Below are 13,822 nucleotides of genomic sequence, written 5' to 3'. Positions count from 1 at the left end.
CCACAAACGGCACCGCGTGAAATACAGCAAAATGCGGATTCCCCAGGAACGCGTCCCACAAACGTCACCGCGTGAAATGCAACAACATGCGGATTCTCCAGGAACGCGTCCCACAAACTGCACCGCGTGAAATACAACATGCGGATTCCCCAGGAACGCGTCCCACAAACGGCACCGCGTGAAATGCAACAACATGCGGATTCCCCAGAAACGCGTCCCACAAACGGCACCGCGTGAAATGCAACAACATACTGATTCCCCAGGAACGCGTCCCACAAACGGCACCGCGTGAAATACAGCAAAATGCGGATTCCCCAGGAACGCGTCCCACAAACGGCACCGCGTGAAATGCAGCAACATGCGGATTCCCCAGGAACGTGTCCCACAAACTGCACCGCGTGAAATGCAACAACATGCGGATTCCCCAGGAACATATCCCACAAACGGCACCGCGTGAAATGCAAACAAATGTTGATTCCGCAGGAATACGTCAGACAAATGGCACCACATGAAATGCAACAACATGCGGATTCCCCACAAACGGCATCGCAGAAATGCAACAACACGCTGATTCCCCAGGAACGCGTGTCACAAACGGCACCGCGTTAAATAGAACACGCTGATTCACCAGCAACACGTCCCACAAACGGCACCGCATGAAATGCAACATGTGGATTCCCCAGGAACATATCCTACAAACTGCACCTTGTGAAATGCAACATGCCGATTCCCCAGGAACACGTCCCACAAATAGCACTGCGCGAAATACAACAACATGCTAATTCCCTAGGAACGTCCTACAAACTGCACCGAGTTAAATAGAACAGCGTGCTGATTGCCCAAAACAGGGCAGTTCTGGGATACATTAAAGGGGGGCAGTTGTAAAAATGATGACACTATATTCACTAAAGGGCGCTGAGCCTTAGCAAGTTTAACGCCGATTCATGTGACGGGGAGTCTGACGTGCCCTTTAATGCACAGTACGTGGCCTCCGACTGTACACTAACGTGTGCGCTGTAACGGGATATACGTGCACCGTATTTGACGCAGCGCTGGTCCCTGCAGTGTACACAGGAGGTTGCGGTGTCCGGGGTGTGCGCAGGTCGGTATCCTGCCCGCGGGTGCCACCCAGATTCCCTGTGCCAGGCTCCCCGCAGTGCGCCCTCTCCGGGCGGCGCTGGCACCTCTGCCAGGCAGTGAAGCATAGAAGGACCCGGGGGGGCTATTGGCCGGCGCTACCAATCCCTGTCTCCTGATAGGACAAATGTGCCGTCAGTCACAGCCATTGTGCCCGCCCCCTGAGCCAGCAGGTTAGTGTTCGCCGCGGTGCAGCGCAGGACCCGGATCCGGGTGAGCACGGAGGGCGCAGAGACACCCGCAGGATGGAGATGAAGAAGAGGATCCACCTGGAGCTGCGGAACCGGACGCCGGCAAACGTAAGCGCAGATAAGCCGGCTCTGCGCATAGCGCTTCATGTAATAAGCCGGCTCTCCCTATAGCGCTTCCCGCCGGGTGTGACTGCCTGTATGTGCCAGGCCGGGGGTGCACGGGAAGCGGTAACCCCGGGGGGGAGGGGGGAAGGAGCGCCGCCGGGTGTACACCCTGCTAGTGATCGGGCGGGGAGCTATAACTTTGTATCCGCAGGAACGCGCCCTCCTGCTGCTCACACTCCCCGCTCTGCTTACACGCTCACTGCTCACACTCCCCGCTGCTCACACTCCCCGCTCTGCTTACACACTCCCCGCTGCTCACACTCCCCGCTCTGCTTACACGCTCACTGCTCACACTCCCCGCTGCTCACACTCCCCGCTCTGCTTACACGCTCACTGCTCACACTCCCCGCTGCTCACACTCCCCGCTCTGCTTACACACTCCCCGCTGCTCACACTCCCCGCTCTGCTTACACGCTCACTGCTCACACTCCCCGCTCTGCCTACACACTCCCCGCTCTGCTCACACTCCCCGCTCTGTTTACACACTCCCCGCTCCTCACACTCCCCGCTCTGCTTACACACTCCTCGTTGCTCTTGCTCTGCTTACACACTCCTCGCTGCTCTTGCTCTGCTTACACACTACTCGCTGCTCTTGCTCTGCTTACACAGTCGCTGCTCTTGCTCTGCTTACACACTCCCCGCTCTGCTTACACACTACTCGCTGCTCTTCTCATAGTCTGCGCTGTTATTCATCTTCTCCATTTATTGTTTTCTTCTGCACCCCTCTCTTGCTCACCCTTCTCTCTCCCTCATCCTTGTCTCTTGCTCACCCTTCTCCTCTCTCCCTCGCCCTTCTCCTCTCTTCCTCGCCCTTTTTCTCTCTCCCTCGCCCTTCTCTCTTCCTCGCCCTTCTCTCTTCCTCGCCCTTCTCTCTCGCTCACGCTTCTCCTCTCTCCCTCGCCCTTCTCCTCTCTCCCTCGCCCTTCTCTCTCGCTCACGCTTCTCCTCTCTCCCTCACACTTCTCTCCTCTCGCTCGCCCTTCTCCTTTCTTCTCTGACTTCCACCCTGAGGACACACAGCGACCCCTCGCAGGGTGTGCAGTGCATTAACCCCTGCAGTTCCCGACCTCTCTGCAATATTTGGCATTGTGTTTTAAATCGTGTGGCACTGACTCAATCGTGTTTTCCAGTATTCTCTCTCTTACACATTGCATGGATATATATATATATATATATATATACACACACACACACACACACACACACACACACACACACACACACACACACACACACACAGTGTTATGGAGATATATAATATACATATACATACATACATACATACATACACACAGTGTTTCCAGTTGTTAGGAGGATTTCTATTTTCTGTTGTATTTGTATTATTTTTGGTTGGTCGCTGCTTCATTTTAATCTGTCTTTTTATTAATTTATTGTGCTATTTTTCTTTGTTTAATAAATGTGTTCTTTGATTATTATGATTTTCAGAGTGCTTATTGTGGGAGTTTATTTTCTGTGGAGATATATATATATATATATATATATATATATATATATATATCTCTCTCAACCCCGTTATCTCGCGATCCGCTATAACGCGGATCCGCTTATAACGTGGTTTGAGCGGGGACCCCGAATATTTAAAAAAAAAAATAATAATAATTTTTGCACACACTGGCAGGGGGGGGGGGGGTCGGTGTGGAGCTGCTGAGGGAAGTGTGAGGGGATATGTAGGGCTGCCGGCCACCTCTTCCGCCCGATCGTGCGCGCGGCGGCCATTTTTAATTTTTTTCCATTAGCGCAACCCCGTTATAGTGCGGTTGGATCGGGTGGCCCCCGAGGACCGCGCTATAACAGGGTTGAGCTGTATATATATATATATATATATATATATGTCTGGTAGGCGGCACTCTGCATAGTAATATATAGTGGCGGTGCTAGTCCCATATAAATAATGTATACAATATTACCATTCTTGCGTCTGGTAATAAGAGACCGCACTCACGTCCTGTAATCCAAAATGATTGTATTAGGCATATACAAAAAGACGCCCAATACGTCGAATGGGGTGTGTTTTTGTATATGCCTAATACAATCATTTTGGATTACTGGATGTGAGTGCGGTCTCTTATTACCGGACACGAGAATGGTAATATTGTGTGTTTGTGTGTGTGTGTGTATATGTTCAGTTGTGTGAAAAAGAAAGTACACCCTCTTTGAATTCTATGGTTTTACATATCAGGACATAAAAACAATCATCTGTTCCTTAGCAGGTCTTAAAATTAGGTAAATACAACCTCAGATGTACAACAACACATGACATATTACACCGTGTCATGATTTATTTAACAAAAATAAAGCCAAAATGGAGAAGCTATGTGTGAAAAACTAAGTACACCCTTACTGCTTCCATATGAATTAAGATGCTACGTAGCAGACAGGTGCTGCTAATCAAATGCCCTTGATTAATTGATCATCAGCAAGTGTGACCACTTCTATAAAAGCCAAAGTTTTAGCAGTTTTTTGGTCTGGAGCATTCAGGTGTGTGTTAACACAATGCCAAGGAGGAAAGACATCAGCAATGATCTTAGAGAAGCAAGTGTTGCTGCCCATCAATCTGGGAAGGCTTGTCAGGCCATTTCCAAACAATTTAAAGTCCATCATTCTACAGTGAGAAAGATTATTCAAAAGTGGAAAACATTCAAGACAGTTGCCAATCTTCCCAGGAGTGGACGTCCCAGCAAATTCACCCCAAGGTCAGACCGTGCAATGCTCAGAGAAATTGCACACAAAAAAAGTTACATCTCAGACTCTACAGGCCTCAGTTAGCATGTTAAATATTAAAGTTCATGACAGTAAAATTAGAAAAATACTGAACAAGTATGGTTTGTTTGGAAAGTTTGCCAGGAGAAAGCCTCTTCTCTCTAAAAAGAACATGGCAGCACGGCTTAGGTTTGCAAAGTTGCATCTAAAACAAACCACAAGACTTCTGGAACAATGTCCTTTGGACAGACGAGACCAAAGTAGAGATGTTTGGCCATAATGCACAGCGCCACGTTTGGCGAAAACCAAACACAGCATATCAGCACAATAACGCCCACGAGCAAGACAGGACCCTGGTACTGAGGTGGGGAAGTGGCAATCCTCCACCCCATACCTCCCCCTACAGCAGCGAAAGCGTGCCTGGCAGGCGTACTGTCAAACGTAGCCAGGTCTGGGTTGGAGAGAGTGGGTTAGTCAATACTTGCCGAGGTCTTGTAGTATAGAGTTCAGAATAGTCAAAGTCCGTTAGCCGTGGTCTGGGGTTGGAGAGGTCAGAATAGTAGATGTCCGTATAGCCGTGGTCTGGGTTAGAGAGATCAGCAGAGTCAAGGGTAAGCCGGGGTCAAAAGCCAGAGAGATTCCAAAGACAAGCTGGGTCGGTACACGAAGGGTTAACTGCAAGAAAAACAGGACATGGGGCAAGGCACCACGGATGTAGGAGCTCATGGCTACAGGGGGTTATGCTCAGCAAGGTATGAGAGGAATTGCAGGGTTTAAGTAGCACACGGGAACCAGTAGCAAAGGAGGCGGAGCAGAGGCGCGGCCTCCGCAGAGGCAAGGATTGGCTGCAGGAGACAAGTGGGCTAAGCAAGTACTTTCCACGCAGCTTGGGAACGGTGCACGTCGTCACGAGTGCGCCGCGCGTGAGAAGCGCGACGCGTCCGAGGGGGCGGAGCTAAGCTCCGTGGCACTCTAGAAGAGCTGTGCGTGCGCTCTGTAAGCAGAGCGGAGGTGCGCGCATGCGCTGGTGCCAGAGCGGAGGTCTGAGGTAAGACCGGTAAGGAGGGAACACGTCGCAAAGGACGTATTCCCCGATTCCTTACAGGCATTGAGCGGTGGCGCGGCAGATCACAGCAAATACTCTGAATGTATATTTTCGCGCTGCTGCCGTGCCACGTGACTGCCAAGCCAATCACAGCGTGGCTGGGATAGGGAAGGGGGGGTTTCCGGGGGCAGGAGGAGCAGGGCAAGTTTTATAGTGTGGCGACACTTTGAGACAAGCACTCCAAGTGAATAGTGAGTTCAACTAGACCAATCTACATTGTTTTTTGTTTATCAACTGGTCTCCATTATAAAAATTGAGCTTTTTCCATGTTTTATGATGTTGCTGGAAGTCCTAGTTTGAGTACAGGCATACCCCGCATTAACGTACACAATGGGACCGGAGCATGTATGTAAAGCGAAAATGTACTGAAAGTGAAGCACTCCCTTTTTTCCTCTTATTGATGCATGTTCTGTACTGCAAGCATTATACACGTGCATAACTGATGTAAATAACGCATTTGTAACAGGCTCTATAGTCTCCCCGCTTGCACACAGCTTCGGTACAGGTAGGGAGCCGGTATTGCTGTTCAGGACGTGCTGACAGGCGCATGCGCGAGCTACCGTTTGCCTATTGGCGATATGTCCTTACTCGCTAGTGTACTTAAAGTGAGTGTCCTTAAACCGGGGTATGCCTGTACATGGCCACTACTGACTTTTCAATATTGGAGGGTCACCATTTGAAAAGCGTCAGTCAGTTCTCTGTTGCTTTGCACGCTGGCCTAGAGCAGTAATCGTATGGCTGACACATTTGAATCCGTTGTTGGTTACAAAAACCATGAAATCGAGACGGTTTTCACTGTAGAGACTGTGCTGTGCAGGTTGTGTGTGAAGCCGGGTGTGACGTCATAGCCACGCCCACCTGCCGCGCACCGCACAGACCTGTACACAGAAAAAGTGTGCTTCACGTGCACGAGCATTAGCACACGCGCATGCGCGAGCGCGCCAACTATAAGACAAGCCTTAGAAACAAGTACTTGTCAAAAGTATCAACATTATGTATATGCGAGAGAGAGCTTGTACCCCTCTCTTTTGTGTGGGCTCCTGTATTTGAGTCATTGCCAGTCACCTTTCTGTCATTTATTGCACAATGATCACATTTCAAGGTCACCGTGAGAACAGGATCTGTTGCAGAGTGGTGTGTGAGGAGTCTGGGATAATGAAGCTCGATAAGGAGATGGAAGGGACGCTCACAGTGCTGTGAATTTGTATCAGATGGTTCTTATTAATATTTTAGGAGGAAGCTTTGATGGTATCCGTGGATGGGAGGAGGCTGTACTTTAAAATGTGCTTCGTTTCATGCTTGAAAAAGGTCTCCACGCAGCCTGAAACACTGCACCATCTGCACCAATGCTGAAACGTGAAGTTAATATTATTCCAGCATTGCAACTCCCCCCGTTATGTGCTCTGTATTATATAGATTTGGGATCTGCCTGTTTGATGGGCTAGCATCCATTACATAGATATGAACGGCGTTGGCATACTGACAGTGTATGCAGCACTGTACTTATAATTTCACAGGTACAACGAGTCTCTGCCACATATATCTTATATAATTTGTGGTGCCTGAGGCACAGGGAGATAAAGTGACTTGCCCAAGGTCACAAGGAGCCGACACCGGGATTTGAGCCTGGCTCCCGACCGATTTAAACTTTGTCCATAGTTTTTTTATTTTGGGAGCATTTACTTTGTGGAAAGCAGGAGCTACTTCTTTCTGAAAAATAACGATTAATCGGTTGTGCTTTGCGCTACACTTGCGTAACTCCCTGAGCCCGCTGTCCTGAACTGGTGCTGGCTGCTCTCACATAGTAGATTTTAACATGTGACACACAGTAGAAAGGTAGTGGATGGCACACTTCTTGTACAGTTTCCACCCGGATCCTTGAGAAGTGTGGTGTGGAAAGATTGAGGATTTGCTGCGTTCTGTGTGATTAGGGTGGCAGCCCGCGTCCTGGGCGACTCAGGATTAGGCCTCGCCCTTGGCTCTGCTCAGAGTTACCCCTGTGTCACTCGGGACATTTGCTGAATAGCCTTGTGTAGCTGAAGTGTGAAGACTCAGTGTTTGGAAATGAGAGGATCTCAATCAGTGATTCTAATTGCATAATTACCACAAAAAACAATCTTGGGTTTTCGAGTGAATATTGGGCTTTTAGTACAATAATGCAGACACAAAGGGATGACTCGAGGAGCTTGCATTCTCTTTTTCACCACATAAAGTTGAGCTTTAATTTGCACTGACCGATGGATTGAGGAAATCTTTTGAGACTTTCACTAATATTAAGCAATACAAAAAGAAGTATAGTGTGACACGCCTAAAAATGTTGTCGACAACATAAAAATGTATAGAACACTGGACGCGTGTGATCGGGTGCTAGGTGAAAATCTGGCCCATCACGTGTGTGTGTGTGTGTGTGTGTGCGTGTGCGTGTGTGTATGTATAGTAGCATCTATCATAAAAGCATGTGTTTTCTTTTTCCTTATCCCAAACTGCTTATCAGGGAGCCAATAAAGATATGGGGGGGGACGGGGGACTGGCAGCACAAGCGCTGCTTGTAGATCGTACAAAAGGGAGCAGCAGCCAGAGGGAATCAAACCCCTCCCAAGTCTCACTTCAATAAATACATTAAATATACTTGTAGGTGGATAAAAAAGTATCAGCTACCCAGGTGACACCCCTTAGATGCCCGATGTTGTAGGGGTGATCGTACTTAGTGTGCCACACATGACCAGGTCAGCAGAGGGGCAGAAGATGAGGACCTCTGTTCCCATCATCCGTGACGTTGCAATCCCATGATCGCTCCCGTGAGGGGTCACGCAGCCACGATGTCCCGGGCGGGCGGTGGCATTGTGGGTCTGTGACCCTCTCTAGCACTCAAAAAGTGTTAAACGTGTTACTGTAACTGGTTTATTCTGGTCCTGGGAGGGAATGCCGCTTTAAGGAGTGCACAAGGAGATAGTGTGTGTGTGTGTGTGTGTGTGTGTGTGTGTGTGTATTCACTAAAATTAACAACACTGCTACTAATTACATTTACAAGGAGATCTTGCATTATAGACATCAGTCCTGTCTGTCCAGGTCCAAATATTCACTCGTATTCCTTTCTATGCACAAGAAGTTTCTGCCTGCTCTGGTAATAGGCGAGTGAGGTATAACTTTCAGTACAGCCAATGTTCATATCGCCTGCATATTGACCCTCTGCTTGTTTTATGGGATTCAATCGAACGTTGAGAAATAGCCAGTAAAATATCCATCAAACCGGGTCATCGAAAATTGGACGATCCAACTGAATTATTTTATGTTAAAATTTAATATTATACAAGTCTTCTGAATTGTTATAAACATACGTGTGTGTGTTTGTGTGCGCGCGCGTTAGTTCTATACTGATCCTCTCATTTCCTGCCACTCCAGGTCTGGAAACTAAAGACCTAGTATTTATATCCTGGCTAGAGAGACATCCCGCACCACTCCCTGCACAGGAATCTGCAGAATGGGCATTTCTATACAGGACAGACCCACTACTTCCTGAACAAGGAACTGCAGGCCTTGCGCTGTGTTTCTGAGATTCAGTGTAGTGCCATGTTACATCATCTCATTTTATCTGGGCTTCGCCAACTCCTATAAAATAGCATTTCTAGTGCGCTTATGTGTATAGAAGATTAACGTTAAAAGTGAATTGCACCTATAAATATTTTATATAAACAAGATCTGAGTCCATGCATAGTAACAATACCTTGATATAACTTTGGATTTATATCCGCTGTGTGTTCACCTCCTTTCCACTGGGAAGAGCATTATTCTAAAATAATGATTGTTTAGCTCAGCTGTATGGCAGCTTCTCACACGAGGGTCCTGGGCTTGGGGTTCACTGCTGTTTTATTTTCTCCCAGATGAAGGAGCTTGTCCTGGACAACTGCCGCTCAAAGGAAGGCAAAATAGAAGGTCTGACGGATGAATTTGAAGAACTGGAATTTCTGAGCACAATTAACGTCTGCCTCAGCTCTGTGGCGAACCTACCAAAGTTAAACAAACTTAAAAAGGTAAGGAGAGCATTGGTAGCATCACTGCGCCCCGCAAAGCAGAAGTTTGGCAAAGTATGTGAAATTGTGGCAGTTAATGTCTAAATCTTCCTCCGTCACTTTGCTGCTCTGCGTTCTCAGTACAAACCAGCTGAATGTGCTGATTCACACAGGAGGACTCTGGTGCTCCGATTTCCCACGTCCCCAGTGATAGTTACACAATAATAATTCTCAGGAGGACAGCTGGCCTCCAGGTACAAAGCTGGCTCTTCAACTTAGTGTTTTGACCATGAATGTTCTATTGATCCAACAAACAGACCGCTGCTGGATGGAGGGACAGGTGCATCGTAATGTACACGGCTTGTATTAAGGAGTGTTTAGGGGGGCAGCCTGTAACCCATTCAGATCAAAACATATTACACGTAGCCCTTTGTAAATTCAATGCTGCATCTTCTGTGCCGAGATACTCGGGGTATTACAGTCTTCATGGTCTGTGCATCAGAACCAGTTCATCATGACTCACCGCCTGCGTATGTGATGCAGGAACCTTGCTGTTCATCACCCCGCTGCCTCGTTCCTATATATAACCTCTCTGCTATTTGTTTTCTGTTATAGGTATAACAAATCATCAGGGTTATTCACAATGACTTTTAGTGTGATTTTACTGATTAGAGCAGCACTTCACAAATGTTCTGTCCAGTACTACTCTAACATAGCGCCTGAGCACCTACCTACACAGCGACTTACATCATCACAACTGCATCTACCACCCACATTTGGTTTTACTTAGTTATTACAATGTAACTCTCAAACTAAAGGTAAAATGAATGTTGTGCTTTGTTTTCTGCGTGCCTCCCACCTACCCATCAGCATCTCGGGGCTGAAAGACACAGGAGTATGGAGTACCGTGTTGTAGGACATGGGTATCTCCTGTGGGATACCCTTCTCTATGTGATTGCATGCCGCCCTTGTATCTTATTCCGCCCTTCCCTCGTAGGGCTTGTGATGCAGCCCCGGCACCTCCCCGGTCACGCGGCTGTTACCACAAACCCTCAGCGGCTGTTTCTTTGACTTTGCAGCTGGAGCTGAGTGATAACAATATCTCCGGAGGACTTGAAGTGCTGGCGGAGAAGTGCCCCAACCTCACACACCTTAACCTGAGCGGGAACAGAATAAAGGATCTGAGCACAATAGAACCTCTGGTGAGACGGCTTCCCTCTTTGGGGTAATCTGGGGGATTATTGGTGGGGTGTCGCTCACAAACCACAGAGCTCTGTCTTTGCACATTTCCTGCATGATGCACCTGTATTCCTGAAGCCTGGGCTTTATAGGATGGCCGATTTGATTGGCTCAGTTCTCAGCCCCCCTTTAGGGTTTTCGGGTAGAGTGGGGGGGGGGTCTACATTGAGCGCTAGGCGCGTATCCTATTCGCTGCTTCTCACGCCATAACTACCACTTCCAGAAAAAGTTAGAGAGCTTGAAGAGCTTGGACCTGTTTAACTGCGAGGTCACCAACCTCAACGATTACCGGGAAAACGTCTTCAAGCTCCTCCCCCAGCTCACCTACCTGGACGGGTACGACCAGGATGACCAGGAAGCCCCCGACTCTGATGCTGAGGCATACGTGGAGGGCTTAGACGACGATGACGATGACGATGATGAAGAAGAAGAAGATGATGATGATGACGGTAGGTGTTGGGCACTGGGTTTTAGGCTGAACCAGGACTACTACCCGAATATTTTATGTGCCGTTATCCTGCGCCAGCTGCAGTGTTGTACCTGTAATGTAGCACAGCCGGGCATACAGGTATCGTTCAGGCCTTAATCTGTGGCCTGGGTGCCTCTTGAATTGCTCCTTTCTGTTACTGGAATCTCTTACGCTGATCAGGCAGCATAATAATATATAATAATAATATGGGGTGCTTGTGACCCCGAGATACAGTCACTCTATATCTCCCGTATGGATCCCGTACATGGCTTCTACCTGCTGCTGCAGGATAAGGCTGCAGCCCCAGTGTGGGCGCCCGTTACCCGAGTCATCGCGACCTGGTGGACTCCAGGCACCTCGCGACGGGGAGGCGCGGCCATGACATCACGCGGCTGGTTCGCCCTCATTGGCTGAGCGGTGACGTGGCCACAAGAAAAGACACCATCTTGTCTTTACAAAATGTGGTCGCGCATCGCGATATCGACGCGCGCGGGCAGGCGGCTACTGGGCCCGGCACCATAGAAAGGCGGATCTTGTTCCCGCGGTAGCGCGCGCAGCAGCTGACAGTGGGGACGAGGCCTTACGTGTTGGGGTTGTTTGCCGTCCGTTTGTCCCTCATCACTTACCAGCTGGAAGTCCGCTCTCCCGCCCCAATTCTTCACAGTAACAAAGAGCCGCGAGCCTCCTGCGTCAGAGAGGCCCGCAGCGCAGTGCCCGGGGTGTAATTCTATATTGCAGACCCCTCTGTCACGGAAGGGGCTAATGGGAGCTGGTAACTACAAACGCAGCCATGATATAGGAATAATCTGTTTTATTCCCGGAGCCAGTTACCTTGGAAACTATTCCCCCTTCCCTACAGTGCCCTAGTTTTTATTTTAACCCATCCTTGCCCTGAGTACTTGACAAACCCCCCATCGCTAGCCAGGACCGTACTATCCGATGTGCGCATAACGTCAACCTAACATGCCCTTTAACCCTTTCAGTGCTTTGCGTAATGTGCATTGTGCTGTTTCAACATTTAAGTGGTTAAGGACAAGCGGCCGCCTCAGTGAAGGGGTTAATATTAAAAAAAAATTCCTGTAAGACATTTCTTTTAAATAAGTAGAACATTAAAAAAATAAAATACAGTTGTACAATAATATCCCGCAGTCTGTGGGGTTGTACAATAATATCCCGCGCTGTCTGTGGGGTTGTAGTATAATATCCCGCAGTCTGTGGCGTTGTACAATAATATCCCGCAGTCTGTGGGGTTGTACAATAATATCCCGCAGTCTGTGGGGTTGTAGTATAATATCCCGCAGTCTGTGGGGTTGTAGTATAATATCCCGCAGTCTGTGGGGTTGTAGTATAATATCCCGCAGTCTGTGGGGTTGTACAATAATATCCCGCAGTCTGTGGGGTTGTAGTATAATATCCCGCAGTCTGTGGGGTTGTAGTATAATATCCCGCAGTCTGTGGGGTTGTACAATAATATCCCGCAGTCTGTGGGGTTGTACAATAATATCCCGCAGTCTGTGGAGTTGTACAATAATATCCCGCAGTCTGTGGGGTTGTACAATAATATCCCGCGCTGTCTGTGGGGTTGTAGTATAATATCCCGCAGTCTGTGGGGTTGTACAATAATATCCCGCAGTCTGTGGGGTTGTACAATAATATCCCGCAGTCTGTGGGGTTGTAGTATAATATCCCGCAGTCTGTGGGGTTGTAGTATAATATCCCGCAGTCTGTGGGGTTGTAGTATAATATCCCGCAGTCTGTGGGGTTGTAGTATAATATCCCGCAGTCTGTGAGGTTGTAGTATAATATCCCGCAGTCTGTGGGGTTGTAGTATAATATCCCGCAGTCTGTGGGGTTGTAGTATAATATCCCGCAGTCTGTGGGGTTGTAGTATAATATCCCGCAGTCTGTGGGGTTGTAGTATAATATCCCGCAGTCTGTGGGGTTGTAGTATAATATCCCGCAGTCTGTGGGGTTGTACAATAATATCCCGCAGTCTGTGGGGTTGTAGTATAATATCCCGCATTCTGTGGGGTTGTAGTATAATATCCCGCAGTCTGTGGGGTTGTAGTATAATACCCCGCAGTCTGTGGGGTTGTAGTATAATATCCCGCAGTGTGTGGGGTTGTACTATAATATCCCGCAGTCTGTGGGGTTGTAGTATAATATCCCGCAGTCTGTGGGGTTGTAGTATAATATCCCGCAGTCTGTGGGGTTGTAGTATAATACCCCGCAGTCTGTGGGGTTGTACAATAATATCCCGCAGTCTGTGGGGTTGTACAATAATATCCCGCAGTCTGTGGGGTTGTAGTATAATATCCCGCAGTCTGTGGGGTTGTACAATAATATCTGCAGTCTGTGGGGTTGTACAATAATATCCCGCAGTCTGTGGGGTTGTAGTATAATATCCCGCAGTCTGTGGGGTTGTAGTATAATATCCCGCTGTCTGTGGGGTTGTACAATAATATCCCGCGCTGTCTGTGGGGTTGTACAATAATATCCCGCAGTCTGTGGGGTTGTAGTATAATATCCTGCAGTCTGTGGGGTTGTAGTATAATATCCCGCAGTCTGTGGGGTTGTAGTATAATATCCCGCAGTCTGTGGGGTTGTAGTATAATATCCTGCAGTCTGTGGGGTTGTAGTATAATATCCCGCAGTCTGTGGGGTTGTAGTATAATATCCCGCAGTCTGTGGGGTTGTACTATAATATCCCGCAGTCTGTGGAGTTGTACAATAATATCCCGCAGTCTGTGGGGTTGTACAATAATATCCCGCAGTCTGTGGGGTT

General features: G+C 48.3%; 1 protein-coding gene across 4 annotated transcripts in view; it reads left to right on the top strand.

Annotated features, from left to right (window-relative positions):
- Window positions 1–13,822, top strand: part of ANP32A (acidic nuclear phosphoprotein 32 family member A) — a 37,894-nt gene that overhangs the window by 14,356 nt on the left and 9,716 nt on the right. For 2 of the 4 annotated variants that reach the window (XM_075575451.1, XM_075575450.1), the window contains exons 2-4: window positions 9,201–9,350; window positions 10,409–10,531; window positions 10,792–11,017. In XM_075575451.1, coding sequence (XP_075431566.1) covers window positions 9,201–9,350; window positions 10,409–10,531; window positions 10,792–11,017 — 499 coding nt within the window. Of the gene's footprint in view, window positions 1–334; window positions 1,437–9,200; window positions 9,351–10,408; window positions 10,532–10,791; window positions 11,018–13,822 lie in introns of those variants that run through there. The other 2 variants (XM_075575449.1, XM_075575448.1) reach the window with 2 other exon arrangements.

This window comes from Ascaphus truei, chromosome 18 (assembly GCF_040206685.1).
Source record: "Ascaphus truei isolate aAscTru1 chromosome 18, aAscTru1.hap1, whole genome shotgun sequence".
Classification (NCBI taxonomy): domain Eukaryota; kingdom Metazoa; phylum Chordata; class Amphibia; order Anura; family Ascaphidae; genus Ascaphus; species Ascaphus truei.
The sequence above is the reverse complement of the archived record's forward strand: the minus strand, read 5'-3'. Positions and strand labels throughout refer to the sequence as shown.